The 18949-nt window shown below is 34.8% G+C and overlaps 1 protein-coding gene across 3 annotated transcripts in view; it reads right to left on the bottom strand.

Annotated features, from left to right (window-relative positions):
* The window catches only part of AFTPH (aftiphilin), a 63732-nt gene that overhangs the window by 21407 nt on the left and 23376 nt on the right, over positions 1-18949 (bottom strand). For 2 of the 3 annotated variants that reach the window (XM_082852129.1, XM_082852127.1), the window contains exons 2-5: positions 13504-15467; positions 2845-2996; positions 908-1034; positions 446-502 (exon numbers count right to left, since the gene is read on the bottom strand). In XM_082852129.1, coding sequence (XP_082708255.1) covers positions 446-502; positions 908-1034; positions 2845-2996; positions 13504-15435 — 2268 coding nt within the window. In that variant the 5' untranslated portion in view covers positions 15436-15467. Of the gene's footprint in view, positions 1-445; positions 503-907; positions 1035-2844; positions 2997-13503; positions 15468-15741; positions 16096-18949 lie in introns of those variants that run through there. The other variant, XM_082852128.1, reaches the window with a different exon arrangement.

Below are 18949 nucleotides of genomic sequence, written 5' to 3'. Positions count from 1 at the left end.
AATTTGGTATTTCCAAGCTTTGATATACATCCATGGCTTCAATACTGCATTATTTAAAAATAATCGCAAATGCATTAAAACAAGTGATAGCTAAGGCTTCAGATACTTCAGCTTCTTCTTTTTAAAAGCAAATTAAAAGAGAGAGACTTCCAAAGGTGGATTTTACAAAAAGTTATGAGCACTAATATTACTATGATAAAAAATAATTTTCAATCTAAAGCAAAAGTGTCTATAATTAATAGAATACAGAAAAATATCCTCAGATCAAGACTTGAAGGGATTTATGAGATCGAAAAAGGATACTGTATTCTCTTAATGGCCCCACAGTAAACGCCCCCACAGTAAACGCCCCTTAAAATACACTTTCCATGTCGTGCTATGCAAGATGATTTTACAGAATAAATGCAGCAATGATAAACACATGCAAAGACATCTTTGTACTTACCAATCCTGCTGCATACATGGGCACTATAACAGGTTGCTTCTTATTGCCCGTGAAGAGCTATATACGTACGTTAGAGAGAAAGAACATATATTTAGAGAATGATCTGTCATAGAATGAAAGTTTCCAAAATATGCTTGTAATGCTTTATTACATACATTGTGACTGATAAATTGAAGAAATTGTTAAATTGCCCTTATGGGGTTATATTTTTGATCTCCTAGCCCAATTCCTTCATTTTATAGTTAAGGAAAAACACTAGAACAACTTTTCCTAAAAATAAGAAATATTGCAGAAAAATCTAGATAGATTTATGCTTAAAAGTTGGCATATTCAAAAATACATGAACATGTTAAACCAACTAATATTTATTTTTCTGAGGAACTAGTTTCAACAGAAGTGTGACAGAATTTTAAAACATTCATAGGTTGATTAAAGGATTTTCCAAGGTACTAATAAACTCACAATGTTTCGGGTGTCTATTCCCAAGGAGCACAAGAGCTTCTTGTTGCTATGGGAGCCACCCCACTGATATCTCAAGCCATGTGCATCATGGATGTCCTGTAGCTCAGCCCACACATCCAGCAGTTCCCTGCAAAGGTCACGATGAAGCCATGGGTTACTCAATAGCTTTCATGGGTTACTCAATAGCTTTCACCATGAATTCTACTTTTAATGTGACTGTGAAATATACATTTCAATTAATCTTGTGTCTAACATGAGTATATAACTACTATCTGAATGAAATCAACAGCCAACACTTAGTCGTTAGAAAAGTAAGTTAAATTCATTTGAAACAATCAAGCAAAAATTTGGCCTGTTTGTTATTCTTTTTAAATTGTAAGGCAAAAATATTTAAAAGGAGGAAAGATACCACCCAGCATCCCACCATCTTTCTGGAGCTATTTAATATGTTTTCTCCTTGAGTCTTGACCCACAAATACAGTTGCAATTACAGCATATTTAAAATTCTGTATTCTTTTTTCAGATTTTAAGCATTTCCTTATGTACATATGTATCTTTTTCAGTGGTTGTGTAATGTTCTATTAGACAGATGCATCATCATTTATTTAGCCACAATCATCATACAGTTTTAATTAAGTTGTTCTTACTGTTTGGCTCCTATTGCTAGTAGTACAAGAATATCTTCTTGTATTTTATGGTGTGTGTTATTGCAGAATTGTGTTATTTCCTGAGAATGAATCTCTTGGGTCTAAGAGTATGAACTATCTGTACAGCTAGCATATTTTAAAAAAATATCTACAGTTTAAAGATGGCAAAACATCAACCTTTTTATCCCCTCTGTTCTCAGAAATCACCCCAAAACAAAAGTCAAGAAGCAAAAATAATATGCATCTTCAATGAAATTAAGAAATCCTGCCTCCAGAGGTGGGGAGTAACGAAATGTAACAGAACTATCCAGGAATAAGAATAAAATTAGCAAGTCAATCTAGACCCTCTAACATCTAATAATTAATAGGAGTTCCAGAAAGAAAACAGAGGCAATGGAGGAAGGTAATTGTCATTATAAGAGAATTGCTCAATACTGAAGAACAGAAGCTTCCAGATTGAAAGGTTCCTACCTAGTACTCAGTCCAATGAATGAAAAAAGATTCATATCGAGATACTTCATTGTGAAATTTCAGAACACCAGCAACAAAAGACCCTAAATTATAAATTTGATGTAGGGGTAGAATAAAGTAAAATTTTACCTCCTGTGTACCTTTTTCTCTGAGGAGGCTATTAGAGGATGTGCTCCACCAAAATGGGATTTAAGTGAAGGGAAGTCCCAAGACAACATGTGTTTAGGGGGCCCAGACTGATCCATTCCAGATTGGAAGGAACTGGAAGATGGAGGACTCCAGGTAAAAAATGGAATGGTCAGCTTGATAGGTCTTATCACAAGTAAAATTATATTCACAGGCTGTTGGAGGGTAGGGAAAGACTCAGTAAATGAAAAAGAGAGGCAATTATTAAATCCAGGAAAAAGGTATACTATAAAGAAAATAGTGGCTTAGCTGTGAACACTATATATATGATCGTAATAATGAAAATACCAAATAACAATTTAACCAAAAACTATGATATAAGTATACTGGGAAGATGAAGAGAAGAGAATAGCAGATGTAAGATCTAAATTTTCATCTATCATACTAGGAAATCAAAAAATAATATAAAAAATTGATTAGAATATCGATTTAGAATTTTTTTAAAAAAAGCTCAAAAATGGACAAGTAGAGAGTTTTTTAAATCATATCTTTTAGCACAATATAATTTTTTAAACTTAAACACAGTAATATTTTAGAACCTTAATGGTTTAAGATAACCTTAGATAATTTTATAAATTAGAACAGTTGAAACTAACAAATATACATGCTATCTGAAAAGTGTCTACTACTTACCCACTTTCAGCTAAGGCCTCTCTTCTTTTTATTGGCAAGGTGCTTGCTTCCAGCAAGTGCTTCAGGGAAGTAACTTCTTCTTCAGTATCAGGGACAAATATGGAAGGAAAACATGCTTCGAAAATTCGCTCCAGGCGGTTTAGTAAAGCTGTCTGCATCAAAACACCCCCCAAAAGTTTATTTTCATTTTTGTAATTTTAATAATGTCATAGCTTTATCATTACTACACACACACACCCCCATACAACAATACCCTGTCCGCTACTATGGGGTGGGGGAACTACCAGTCAGATACAGGAAACACTAAGTGAAAGAAGAATAACTACTCATAGAACAGCTTTAAATAATTGTGTAATGACAAATAAATGTCATTACACACCAAGCATCATGCCTGGCACTTTACAAACATTATCTTACTTAATCCATTACAAAATTCTACAAAGAAGCAATTACTACTCCATGTACAGTGAGAAAGCAATCTCAAAGTTTGAATAATCTGCAAGCAAAAACAAACCCAAAAAAACCAGACAGTATTCATAATCTTTCCATAACACTGGGGCGTTTCTTACTACCACTCACATACTCCATATTTAGAACAATAAGATTGGATGCTTGCAAAAAGTATTATCCTATTATAGTTGAACAGAACCTGGATATGAACACGTGAATTCTGAAAACCCTTTTTTTTAATTTTTAAAAAATCTTATTGAGGTATAGTTGATTTACAATGTTTTGTTAATTTCTTCTGTACAGCAAAGTGACTCAGTTATACATATATATATATATTCTTTTTCATTATGGTTTGTCACAGAATATTGAATATAGTTCCCTGTGCTATACAGAATGACCGTGTTGTGAAAACCTTTTAGAAATATCTGCTAATAGAAGAAACCAAAGTAGGAAAGAATGTCTCAATTTTTACCAAGAAATTCAATGGCTCATTTATCATTTTGATGATCTGTGCTATCTTTTAGAAATTCCATTTCTCTACTCTTCTATGGTGTGCATATTTGTTTCTCTACTCTTCTATGGTGTGCATATTTGTATTTCTGAATAGTACACTATCTTTCCTCCAAGCAAAGCCTGCATATCCCCTAGAGTATTTTCTCTGAGAACACTGGCATTTTTGGAGTATTTTTATTAATTAAAACTTGTTGGATTTAGATTAACTTAGATTTTGGGGGTACTAGTAGGTTTAGTCTACATGTAACCTACAATAACATTTATTCCCACTTTCCTAACTTTATTTCAGATACATGTAAAATATTTTCAACTCAGCTCACCTTACTACTTAAACATCAACTAGGAATACAAACTTTTAAGTCAAAACTTGTTGGAAGATTAAGTGTACTACTGAAATGACATCCTGTGTACAAGAAAATGCCACATCATGGCGGTACTTCCTGCCAAGTAACAAAACAAGTTAATGCTTGATTTCTGTTGTTTAGTATAGTCAGCAAACAGGAAAATTAAAAACAAAAGGAAAAATTTTCACATACATATTTTCCAAAACAAAATCTCTTTTGGAAGCAGTATCAGAGCAAAAAACTTGACACTGCATAATTGGTCTCAGGGTACTCTTCTGCTATCTCTACAAAAGTTTAACACCTTCATTATATTCATGTATGTGATATGGGAAAAGGTTCTCAGTATCAATTATGAAACCTACAGTAAAGAGTAGACTCAAGATCCCAAGGCTTGTGAAACTTGAGTGCATCAAGGGGACCCATACTTAACTCACTTCAACAGAGGGGATGGACAGACATTACTTTTAAAGGGATCAGATAACCATCTAATTGGAAACATAATAAGCATTGGCTCCTCTTGGGCAGGGAGGGTAAGCAAAAACTCACATATGACCAAATTTTATTTCTCTGTAAATTAAAACAGAATCTTTCTTGTATCCTCTTTGTTATCCTTTTAATGGGATAGAAAAAACATTTATCTAAGGATGAAAGAAAGGACCTCAAAACATATTCAATGATTTGGATCAATCATTATACATAACTACCAGGTCTTAGGTATACCAGTGAGCAAATTCTCAAATTAGTGGAATGTACTTGAGGAAATAGAACATTATTTTAACCCAATCACATTTAAACTTTGTTTTAAACTTCTTCCCAACCTTTTCTCATAAAGAATAAAATTACACGGAAATTTTAAAAGAAAGTTCCATATGTCTTTAGGATTAGATATTAGAGTCAATTGCTTCAAATCTTTTGCTGAATGAGGTAGAGAAGGAGTTGGCAGATTTTTCTCTATAGGGCTAGATAGTGAATAATTTTCGTGTTGCAGGCCATCCATAAACAAATAAGTGTGGGTGTGTTCCGATGAAACTTGATTTACTAAAACAGGTGGCAGGACAGATTTGTCTGCTAAGCCATAGTTTGCTGACCCCAGAGGTAGAGCCATAAATAAATTTTTTTAATAAATATTCAAACAACCAGAATCCACTAACTGACCAGCACCACTCACCACAAGGAGGAACTCCTCAACAATTCAACAAGAAAGCAGCTAATAGAATTAACAAAGATTTTGATTAAAATTAAATTTCCTAACATTTTACTTTTTAAAGTATATTAATTTCCAACTATCTACAAAACCAGTTTGATGCTAAAAGGGCTACTATCTTGTTCATGGTAGTAAATAATGCCAAATTTCATTTACTACTAGTTAATTCCAGTAAGTAAATAGCTGATATAATTATAACACTTCAATAGAGGACTGTGGACCCAAGGGGCTGAGACTCAGTTTCAGGATTTATAAACTGGAGCTCTCAGGGCCTACCTTACAAGGTGAATAATAAATTAGAGGAGTAAAGGCTTGACACCCAGTGTGTGCTCAAGAAGTGGTAGCTTTTATCACTACTGTTGTTATTATATAGATGATACATACAGACACAGTGGCCTGCCAAGGAATAAATGTCAAAACCAGGTTCAAATCTCACTAAGGCTATTTCTCCACCACTATTTAGCATTCTAAATCATTATGAAAATACTTGTCTCAATTTATATCAATTTCCAACATATTACATCAAGAAATTAAATAATCCAAATATTTTGCATCCTCCCCAAGATCCTCCTATCAAGTTGGGAAAAAGGGACCTAATTAAAAAATATCTGTTGTTAAGAGCTGCTTATATAATGAGAACCTGTTACTGCTACCCCTTGGGGATTTTAAATTTTGAAAATTCGTGAACATTTTGGTTGATTGTTGGCATCTGTGACTTGAATCTTGATCACATTATGAAAATCAAAGCGTGTAAACCACACATGAGGTGTGTTAAGATGCTTTACTTCCCAAGAAGCACAATAAAGTTCAAACATACGATGGAACATAGCCCAAGTAACTTGGTAAGTGGAAGAGGTACAAGAATATAACTAACATTAACACTCAGAAGAAGAGAAACTAACCTACCATAAGAATAGTTTCTCTTATGACCAAGCAGATAAATTTCTTTCAAAAAAACAGATTTCCCAAAACACTGTAATCAGACACTCAATTTTAAAAAACTCATAAAATTTGAGCATGAGATAAAAGGTAAAGGTTGGAACTTCCCTGGTGGCGCAGTGGTTAAGAATCCGCCTGCCAACGCAGAGGACACAAGTTCAATCCCTGGTCCGGGAAGATCCCACATGCCGCAGAGCAACTAAGCCCGTGCGCCACACTACTGAGCCTGTGCTCTAGAGCCTGGGAGCCACAACTACTGAGCTGGCGCGCCACAATTACTGAAGCCTGTGTGCCCTAGAGCCTGTGCGCTGCAACTACTGAAGCCCGCGCGCCTAGAGCCTGTGCTCTGCAACGAGAAGCCACCACTATGAGAAGCCCATGCTCACCGCATCTAGAGAAAGATCGCGTGCAGCAACGAAGACCCAACACAGCCAAAAATAAATAAATAAATAAATAAATAAATAAATAAATAAATAAATAAATAAATAAGGTAAAGGTTGATACTGGTAAAGGTTTTGGGTTTTTTTGTTTCTTGAAGATTATTAAATAATTTTAATTGTTTTAAAATATATTCAATTTTTTCCTCAACATTGTCAGCCAAGGTAGTTTAACACATGCAATAGCCTTAAAGTCAGTAAAGAGAAATATTATTTAAACTTCGATTTATTCTACTGTACATATGCAAATTATTCATCTAACACTACTATTCATAGTTTCCAACAAAGCAAATAGTAAATTTTTACTAAAGAGCCAGTGCTGCACTCTAAATTAATGTGAGGGTAACAAAATAAGTATACATACACTTAGCATATTAAATATTTAGCTGAGGTTACAACAGTAACTAAATAGCAAACTAAATAAAATAAAATTCACTCCAGTTACTTGAATTTCAAATGCCTTCAACTTCAAAGTCAAAGAGGAAAAATAGTCATCAGTTCTCCCTTGTATTTGGAATTAGGAAACTGGTGATTGAGCCATGTCTGTCAATTCAAACACATATCAAATTCTAAACCTGCAAACAGCAGCATATCTGGCCATTAAACATTTTAAGAACAGGGGGCTCTGATAAATGCAGGGTTGAAAGGCAAATGCTTTTCCAGACAGGTACCAGACTCCCTTTTTTATTTTCTCTACCGTTTCCAGCGCTAGGAAGCCAAAGGAGAAGGTCTGCTACTTGCAGACAAGCACACTTGGGCTCAAAAGAGTTCCTACCTGTCAAATCTATTCTAAGAAGGGAAACTAGCCAGAAGCAGCACTTTTGCTCTCAAAATATCTGACAGGTGAGTATACAGCTGAACTAGGGGTACTCCCACACAAATTCTCATTTATCTCCCTATTACTTTTTGCTATTCACCAAAAAATCCAGTTGGCAACACTGTTTCTTGCACCTTTTTTTTTTTTTGCGGTACGCGGGCCTCTCACTGTTGTGGCCTCTCCCGTTGCAGAGCACAGGCTCCGGACGCGCAGGCTCAGCGGCCACGGCTCACGGGCCTAGCCGCTCCGCGGCATGTGGGATCTTCCCTGACCGGGGCACGAACCTGTGTCCCTTGCATCGGCAGGCGGACTCTCAACCGCCGCGCCACCAGGGAAGCCCTCTTGTACCTTTGAAGACCATTTTCTAAGAAGTGCATTTCTGAGATCATTCAGTAACAGCTAACATTTATTGAGTACTAGTTATGTGCAAAACACTGAACTAAGCACCTTTAATATGCACAATTTCATTTTATCTTCACAATGACAGTTTTGAAGTAAGTACTATTATTATTCTCTAAATCTCAGGTTCAGAGAAGTGGCTAATGCAAGTCAGTGCTGAAAGCTGGATCTAAATCTAGCAGTGTGATTCCAGAGCCTTGATTTTTAGGTACTATACTATAATCAGGGCCAACTTATGCAGTAGGCACAGGGCCTAGGGTCCACAGTAATTTTAGGGGTTCATGAAAACGTTTTAATAGTTACTATTAACATACTCAACCTTATACCAAGTTATAAAATAGAATTTTAAATATCTTTTATGGGGAAGGGGCTCACAAAAGTCATATGTGGTCTTAGCTATACTACTCTCCAAAGGTACACTGGCTTTTATAGGATTTCTCTATCTTTCCCAATTTTCTCATTTCTCACATATTTGTTTTCCTATCAGGGTCCTTTTTACCTTGAATCCCTCTATATTTTATTTTTTTCAACCCATACAGTGTTTCTGGAAAAGCAAAAACGATTACCCAATGTTTTAATTCATCAATGAGGGCAAAGCACTATGCATGAATTCACTTATACTCATTCCCAGTTCTGTCCTATCTCCATGTCTGGGTTTGGAGGAAGAAAACCCTTTCATTTTATACACTGGTACAAGTAAGTCATATTATCTAATGTAGAGCTTCTCAACTGACGTGGCTCAGTTACAAACAGGTTACAGGTCTTCCAAAAATCCTGAAAGCTATATATGGATATTTGGCATTCCCTCTTGTGACAGTTAATTTTATGCATCAACTTGACAGGGCCAAGGGGTGCCCAGACATTTGGTCAAACATTATTTTAGATATGTCTGTGAGGTTGTTGCTGGATGAGATTAATATTTGAATTAGTAGACTAAGTAAAACAGATTGTCTTCCTTAGTATGGATGGGCCTCATTTAATCAACTGAAGACAGTTTGCGGACTACAGATCTTAGGACTTAGTGATCATCTCCATAATTGCATGAGACAGTTCCTTATAATACATCAGTCAGTCTGTCTGTCTCTCCATGCATGCATGCATGGTTCTACTTCTCTGGAGAACCATGATTAATACACCTCTATTTTGTAAATGACTACAGTAGAGTATAAAAAGATTGTGTGTTGAAATTCTCATTCAGTTTTCCAAAGGAGTGTATAAGACCAGCACTGAGGATCCTAGACTGGTTCTGAGGCCACTCAAAGGCATATCCCCTTTAAAGTATCTTGATTTTAGGGTAATTTCTAAAATTCCTTCAACATATTTCTAGCTAGTTTTCCTTTCTCCCTTATAAACAGTAGTTGATTAATGTCAATAGTTTTAATATTGATAGAATTAGGTCTTGTTCTTAAGTGGAAGTTTAGAAGAAACATAAAATCCACTGGGCAATTTAATCTTCCATTTAAGAGGATACCTTATGCCTTACCACCATTAAATATTAAGTAAGATATCAAGTACAGCCTACAACTATATACTTATCAATCCCCAGTTTCAAGCTATGTAAGAAGAGTAACCAATTGTAGTACTCACTATGCTCTAAAAAGATAGTTTGCCCCTTCTGCACAGTTTCTGGATAAATCTAATAAAGTATTTCTATCTGTTTTGGAATTAAAGACAGAATTTCAAATTTTCTGAGGGAAAAATAACAAAAGGAATTGCTGTCCAAATACTTCAAGCAAGCAAAGAGCTACATGGCCAAAATCTCCATTTCTTTCTTTCTTTTTTAAATTGAGATATAATTGACATATTAGTTTCATACGTACAACATAAGGGTTCAATGTATGTATATATTGCAAAATGGTCACCATAGTTACAAATTTTTCTTTTCTCGTATGAGAACTTTTAAGAACTACTCTCTTAGCAACTTTCAAATACAACTTTCAAATACAATGCAGTATTATTAACAATAGTCACCATGCTGTACATTGTACCTCCAGGGACTTATTTATTTTATGACTGGAAGGTTGTACTTTTTGACCACTTAATTTCTTTATTTTGTTGCTTACTTATGTTTTCAGTCATAAGTTCAGGTGTTCACCCACATTAAGGAAAACCTGCACAAATCTTAGGCAGGTGATTAAATAAATGAAGGTGAAAATGTAGTTACACTCAGTTTGAGAATGCTGACTTTCTGGTGAACAAACCAATAACTTAATCTCAAAATAACATAAGCCAAAGTATTAGTGATTCTCTTCTTTTTCCTTTTTGTGATACTCAATTTTTAAAGCTCTCAAGATAAATCTTCTAATAACATTTTCCCAGTAACATTATCAACTAGATGGCTAATAAAAGAAAATGACTCATAGCTTCCTTTTCTATAGCCAATTAATACAAGGAGATTACTTACCAATTACCTAAATTCTCAAATAACACCCAGAGCAATATTTTGAAAATTTTACAAAAGCTCAGAGTTTAATGCAGTGCTCATGACATTATCTCCTTTACCTTATAGCAAAGAAAAGGCATCTTGGCTATTTCAATCACGGTTCCTTTCTGGAACATTAACAGGTTAAAAAAACCCAAAAACCAAAAAACTGTTAAAACAATACATATAATGGTCTTTTGGAAAAAGAACTGCTTTCAAAGTAAGGAGATTTTTGTTTTTTGTTACTGTCATTTTATTTTGTTTTAAATCTCAGCCCCAAAAGTGAAGAATAATTTTGACCTTTTTCCAATTTCTACAGTAGAGATACCACTAACTTGCTTTTCTCTACAATTTATAAGAATATTAACAGGAGAATGAAATAAACTGAACTCTGCGTTCTCAGAAAAAAATATTCACTGAAGGGGAAGACTATTTCTCAATAAATGGTCATTATGGCTTTTCCATCAAGGCCTGAACCCTCTGAGGCTTGCTGGACTCACCATCTGAGAATTGGCTTGACTGAAAACATTTTATAAGTTTCAAAGATTTCTTCTTGGTTGACTTTTCCCTAAGTAACCAATTATAGCAATAAAGTTACAATAATTGATTGTCTCTTGACCCAGGGAACATATATTTTATTAAAATGTTAAGATATCCTTCTGGTAGGCTGAAAAAAGGAAAGTACTAAAAAAACAGGGACCTGGACAATGTCACATACATAGCAAAAAAGTCAAAGAAATTTGAAATGACAACTATAGCATTTGTCTGACTTCACAAAGAATTGTTCCCCATGTTTGCTTAATTGAATTAACTGAGCTCTGAATTCTAAAAGACTCTCACAACATTCTGTCAAAACAATTTGCGGGCACTCTGTTCAAGACAGAATTGTTGTATCCAGGTAAGATTCAACAGGGATAAATCATTTTATGATTAAAAAATCTAACTTTTAGTGTCATTAATATGTGAGGATTTCTGTGCTGTCCCCAAAATGGTAGCAACTAGGAGAAACATTTTAAGAAAAATGTTAATAAATCTAATCCTCTCCTAGAGAACTAGAGTAATGTGCATTTCCAGCAGATTCTGGAAAAGGAAGAAACTACAGGTCACAACCCTCCTTTACAACAGAAGGATAAGAATGGAAGTCACTTTCCAGCTCAGTCACTTTCCATTTCCCCACCTCAATTTCCTTCCAAACTTCTCTTCTAGCCCCCTTCCAGCAGTTTCTCCTTTCCAACATACATCTCCAAGTTCTGCTCATTTTGCATAGCCATTCAGCAAAAAGAAAAGCCTGAGGACTGAACCAGACAAATCTCAGGAAGTCAAAGCATCTTGACACAATCCATATAGTTTTTGTTTTATTTTTACAAAATAGAATCATACTACAAGATTCTTATTTTTCAATAGATTTTTTTCACTCGTTTTAACGTTTACTGTCATTTTATCTTCACAAAAGTCCTTTGCAACAGACATTACCTCCTTTTTACAGACAACTGAGTTCAGAAGTAACTTGTCCAAAATCATAACGCTTATATGACTCTGAGTCAAGATTCAAACTCAGATCTGTAAGATTCCATAAAGCCCTTGTACTTCATTTCCTCCTATATCCAGTTATCAGATTACACATAAATAACTTCAACCATATGATGCAAAAAATTCCTTTCTGAAGTGGTCATACTTTAAAAAATATATTATATGATGATGTTAAAAGTTCTAAGGCTATAAATTAATGATTATCCTAGTGTCACCCTATACTCTAATAAGATGAAACTAAACAGGGAAAGGATTAGCTCAAAAACCAACAGTCTTCACTTTGCATTATATAATTAATTCATTCCTTGTTTAAAATTGTAAACTTCTGCCTCAATAATGAATTACTCAACAGGAATAATACACATTAGCCAAACCATGTAATAACTGAATTAGCAAATTAAGCTATTCAGACACTCAATGTCAAACGAAAAGTGATTAGCTGTGCACTCCAACTGGTGGTACCACAATTTCTACAATATCTTAATGTATCAGTAATATCAAAGCAATTATGTATAACCATTTTAATTAACAGACTCTGGAAATATTTCCAATTGAAAATGGTTTGCTTAGCAAAAGATAATTGGAGAAGCAAAGTTTATAGATTCTGATTTTATTCTCAGTATTTTTAAAATAGGCCTGTGGACCAAGTGTTACATATATCAATAAAAAGCAGTTATATTCAAGGGAGTGCTTTCTTCCATACCCCTGGTTAAATTTAGCACAGGGTACAACTCAGGACTGGGGAACAATCTGGATATCAAACTGCACCTCTAGGGGCTACTTTAGGTCAAAATAATCTTAATGAATCTTCTCTGAAAGAATCTGGACCAGAAAAGGATAAAGTACAGGGGCTAAGGGGTAAAAATATTCCTGACAATCCTACTTCCTAAGAGTAAACATAAATATACATTTGCAAGAAATTGTAAGCAAATAAATAGTCACAGTATGGCTAAGTCAACTATGGCTGTTGCATGTTCTAGCTCTAACCCTTAATCCATCTGACACCCTCACCTCAGGCCTTTTATTAGCTGTTAAATTATGAGGCCCATATCTGCTTTTTTCAAATTCTTTTTCTATCCTTCAAGTCCCTATAGCCTTCAGCACAGATTGAGGTTTCAAACTCTGCTTGCTCTTTTTTGTAATCAAAACTAGGTCTTTGACAGACAAAATTAAGAGACATTATTTTCTGAAGCTTAAAAAAATCTTTGAAATCTCAGTTTAACCTTCTTTTGAAATCACTATAAAGGTAAAAACTGAAGGATTTGTTGGAATAGTTCACTAACTAATGAATTTTTACATAAGTGGTATTTATATTTATCAAAAAACCAAGTTGATGATTATGATTATTTAATATTTCTGTAAATATTAAAGAAACCTACTGAGATAAAGAAAAATCTTGCCAAGCATTATTATAAGAATGTCTCTTTAACGTTAACCAAATGATTGTGAAACATGTAACTAACCTACGAAATCTGGCAAGCATTGTGTATCATAAAGAGACGCCTTTAACAGGTACCCAATTAAAAAATACTTTTTGAAAAGCTGAATTAGAAACCTCCATAGCAATTAACAGGTCATACAAAATAGAGAAAATGAGTAAATACCTGAGCTGAAGTGGCTGTTTCCTGTAAATGACCACCAGCAACTGCTCCTTTGGAAGCTGCTAAAGGGACACTGTGCGTTTTGGGGGTTCCTGGAGTATCAGTCTTCTCATCTGTCCTATGTGACTGCCAGGCTTCCTTTCGATGATGAGATTCAGTAGCTTGCTGGTCTCCAAAAGCAGCCCAAGAGCAGCTATCTTTCTGTCCATCCTCAAAAGCATTCCAGTCTACAACCTGGCTAGGACCAGCTGAACTGAAGTCCGCAAAATCATCAGAGTCCTGAAAATCACTGCAGTCATCTTGAATATTTGGCACAGAATCAAAATCTCCAAACTCACCTTCTTGCCCAATTTTCAGTTCTGAAACAGGTTCAGTGCCTGTCCCAGTAGATTTTCTTGCCAGATTGCATCCCTCTGATAAACTATCAGAAGTTTGTTTTAGAACTGACTCAGTAAATATAATTTCCTCTGGGCAAGAGACAGCATTTGATTCCCCAAATTCTCCAAAGTCATCACCTGGTTCACTAAAATGTGGAAAGTGCTCTGAGGACTCTTCAAAAGTGACATCACTCATTGAATCTTGTGTACCAGTAACAAAAGGTGGAGTCGTGCCACTGGCTGTGCCAAAGTCACCAAAATCATCCTCATTGGTATCGTTGCAAGTCACAAAGTCATTACTACTATCATCGTTTTTTACACTCATAGAATCATCCAAAACATTTTCTTCTGTAGGATCAATGCTGAGGCTTCGGGAATCAGTACACTTTCTACTTTCTTCTGTGGAAGAACCAACTTCATCATCAGCATCGTAAGTTTTAGTAGAATCCATGCATAGGTCAGCACGTTTAGAAGTAAATAAATCAAGTTTTTCCTCAGTTTTACATTGTTCTCTCCTACTGGCTTCTGAATTTTCAGCTGAGTCTACCAAACTCCAAGCCTTTGATTGAACACTTGAATTTAAAAATTCATCCTGTTGCAATGTTGGAAGGCTTTGTTTTTCACTGGTGAAAGCTCCATTACTCACCATGCTTATTTCTGAAACACAAACCTGATCCTCTCCAGCACTGTCTCCTTTATCGCCAATGCTTCTATCCAAGGACACTTCTTTTACAGAATTCAGTTCATTGACTCTATTAATTTTATTGTTTTCCTGAATGGTAAGTGCTTCTCTATCATTTAAAACTGCACATCCTATTTCTTCTAGTTGTATCCTTTCTTTTTTGGAAAATGTGGCAAAATCTGCAAATTCCTCCGCAGGACTAGGTGCAGAGTCTAAATTATACTCAGTACTGTGAGTGCTAAGAGGCTTTCGTCCTTTTGAATCAGCTACAGTGTCCAGATCATCTGTTCCCTGAGGATTTACAGTTTCCAATACTGCAAACCCATTTGTTAGAATCTCCAGACAAGGAGGCTTTTCACCATTGCAGCTCTCTAACTGCTTGTTTTGATGAACAACATTCATATCAGTTCTAAAATCTCCTGGAAAGAAACTTTCAGGTGTTCCAACATTCTGTCTCTGCTCCACTACTTTATTTAAATCTCTTGGACTTTCTATGCCATCAATGGAAGTATCTAAAGTTTTAGGTGAAATTATTTCTTTGCTGGTGGTAGAAAGTAAAATATCAGACTGTCCTTTCACAGAAGAAGAAAGTTCAGCGGTGATGTCCTTATCATTACCATTTTTGATGGACTTAAAGCTTGTAAGGCTATCTACATTTTCTGAGAAATCATGAATTGGCATAAAATGGTTTGAAGGTACAAACTCTTCCTTGGGATGAGTATAATCTGGTGTATCAAAATCAACAAACCCTACACCAGAAGGGCTAACTTCGGAAAACCCACCAAATTCCCCAAATTCATCCTCATCCTCATCCTCAGCTCCATTGTCTAGTGGTGGTGGGGATGAAGAGTACATTCGAATGATGTCTGGCTCCATTGTTCAATTGCTTTCAAATAATTAATTTACACCTGAAAAAAAAAAGATTTTTTTTTTTAGGGAACTGATTACATAGAACAAAGTCTTTCAAAATTCTCTCAAAGAAACTTCAAAACTATGCAAATTTACAGTGCTCTGTTTTTTATCTTTTAAACTATTTTTATCTCAGGTGGGATTACACAGCTATAATATAATGGCAAAAAAAAAAAAAGAAGAAAAACACTCTCTTCTAGTGTATGTTTCCACGGGCATTGGTAGTACATTACTGAATCTGGGGATTCCAGAAAATTTCAAATAAATACTTACAAAAGTATATGTACAAAAGTCTCTCTTGGGGCACTTGCTTGTTCTCTTAAGCTCTCTTTCCAGTTCATTGGGGACTCAGGGCTTGCCTTATGGATTTGTATGAGTTCTTCATAAATAAAAGACATGAAAATTTCATCTTTAATAATGGCTACGAATATTGGTATTTTCCTCACTTTACTTTTCAATGTTTATTTCTGACCCAAGTTAATTTTTTTTCTTTTAATAGACATTATTTTTTTAAATAAGTTTTAGGTTCACAGCAAAATTGAGCAGAAGGTACAGAGATTTCTCATATATCTCCTACCCCCATTCATGCATAGCCTCCTCTATTATGAACATCGTCCACCAGTGGTATATTTGTTACAATTGATGAACCTACATTGACACATCATTATTACCCAAAGTCCATAGTTCATATTAGGGTTCACTGTTGGTGCTGTACATTCTATGGATTTGGACAAATGCATAAAGACGTGTCCACCATTATAGTATCACACAAAATAATTTTACTGCCCTAAAAATCCTGTGTTCCACCTATTCTATTCATCCCTCCCTCTCCCCTGCCCTGGCAACCACTGGTCTTCTTACTGTCTCCATAGTTTTACTTTTTCCAGAATGTCGTATAATTGGAATCACAGAGTATGTAGCCTGTACACACTGTATGATTGGCTTCTTTCACTGAGCACTATGTATTTAAGGTTCTTTCTCCATATCTTTTCATGGCTCAATAGCTCTTTTTTCTTTTTTCGTACTGAATAATATTCCACTGTCTGGATGTACCATAGTTTATTTAATTTTTTATAACTTTCAATTTTGAAATTGCTTAGGACTCACAAGAAGTTGCAAAAATAGTACAGAGAGTTCTCATGTATACTCCCACCCAGTTTCCCTCAATAAGAATACGGTAAACAACAATAGTACATGATCAAACCCTGAAACTGACATCAGTACAACCTATTAACTCAGCCACAGACCTTGTTTAGATTTCACCACTTTTTTTCTTTGTGTGTGTGTCTGTATAGCTTTATGAAATTGATCATATGTGCAGATTAGATTTCAGTAACTTGTCACTACAATTGGGGATTAGAACTGTTGCAAAAATAGTTCAATAATACTCATCAATATAAAGAAAGTCCCTTGTGTTATCCCTTAACAGTCATGCCCTTCCCTAAACCCTAACTGCTGGCAACCACTGATCTATTCTCCACCATTATAATTTTGCTATGTCAAGAGTGTTATCTAAATGGAATCATATAATATGTAATCTGTTGAAGTTGGCTTTTTCACTCAGCTTAATGCCCTCAAGATCCATCCATGTTGTTGCATGTGTCCACAGTTCATTCTTTTTTATTGCTAAGTAGTGTTCCATTATATAGATGTTGGATGTTATAGATGTTACCACAATTTGTTTCTCCATTTACTCCATTCAAGTCATTTGGGTTATTTTCTGTATTTTACAATTACAAATAAAGCTGCTATGTACATTTGTGTACAGATTAACCTGTGAACATGAGCTCTCATTTCTTTAAGATGAATACCCAAGAGTGCAAATGCTGGGTCACATGGTAAGTGTGTGGTTAACTTTATAAGCCAAACTGTTTTCCCAAGTTAATTTTTAAGGGGTCAAATTGGTTAATTTTCCATTAGTAATTTTCTTCATTATTTTGCTATCATATAAGCTTAAAACTGAATAAATATTCACTTATTTTCTTCTACTTAGAGGGTTTTTTTTACATTTAATTTTTAATACATCTACAATTTATTTTGGCATATGGTCTAAAGCAAGGGTCTAAGTGAATTTTTTTCTGACTAGCAATTATCATAATCCCATTTATTGAATAATCCTTCCCATGCCCACCAGTTTGATACCTTCTTTTTCTATATATTTAATTCTTAAATGAAATCTATGTCTGGGTTATTTTGGTCCTCTCTATTAAACAGTCAAAAGTGTCACAAGACAAACTTAACATTAAAAGCAAAGGGTAGATTAACATCAAGGTCCTAGAACAAAAACAGCCCATAGACAATGAATTGATACTTACTGCAATTCAGTTGTCCTTAGACACATAAGGAAAACGTTTACTACAAAATTCAACCAGTTTTGCAAGCTAACAACAACAAAACTTTCTTCCCACTCTCAGGATAAAATTTCATAAGATCTTCCAGTTTTACAGAGAAGGTACCTTAGAAACCACATAATTTAATTCAGAGATGAGGAAAATGAGGCCTACTGGTCAGCAACTTTACCAACAGTCAATACAGCTGGTTAATAGAGAATGGCTTCAGAATTTAGAAAAGATCTTTAGGTCAATGACTGGTCAGCTGCTGAGAGAAATAAGTGAGTCAAGAGAAAAAAACATTCCATTGTAACATATCTACTTTAAATTGTTTACCTATGAAATCAGCATTATAAAGAAGGAAATAACTGCTTTAGTGCTAAGACACCTTCTTTTCTGCTGATTTAAAGAGGAAAAAAAAAAACAGTAAAAGATACACATAAACCCTATTTTCTTCCCTTGTCTAGAGCACAAAATACCCCTTTTAATGCTGGCTGTACAGGGTCATTTGACCTCTGACAGTTTCCCTTTAATGATGAAGTTCCTAGTATTTAAAAATACTCTCCAATTGTTAATGAAAGTGTGGAGAAAGGGACACTTGTACACACATACTACTGGTGGATGCATACATTGTTACAAGGCTTCCAGAAGGCAATCTGGCTATACTAAAAAATAAAAAGTTTTTAAAGTAAAACAAAATGCTCCAAAGGGATTACTTAAGCAAATTATGCTACATAGGATGCTATGTACTCATTAATATCATAATTCCTTTTTTTTAATTTAAAAGCATTCATAATGATGGGAACATGTCAAAAGGACACAAAAACCAGCTTGAAGGGGTTACTGCTGTTTAAATCAGGGACAAATTGAGCATCAAAATAAAGATGATGATAGATTATAATTCACTAAATAAAATAATAAACTATCAGTCCTCATGGATATAAACATATAAGTGAAATAAACTGAAAGTTAGATGAGGAACAAGTTACTGCATAGTTTCAAAATATCCCTACAACATACTTAATTACAAAGGGAACAAGTGTTAACTTTACCGTGGTGAAGCCTGACACTTAAGTGATCAAAGTGAACATCACTAGTAATGGGAATATCGAAATCATGCATCACCTGACAAGATGCAATGAGGACACAGA

The sequence above is a fragment of the Leucopleurus acutus genome (assembly GCF_964270905.1).
Source record: "Leucopleurus acutus genome assembly, chromosome: 12".
Taxonomy (NCBI): domain Eukaryota; kingdom Metazoa; phylum Chordata; class Mammalia; order Artiodactyla; family Delphinidae; genus Leucopleurus; species Leucopleurus acutus.
This window is presented reverse-complemented; position numbering and strand designations above follow the sequence as displayed.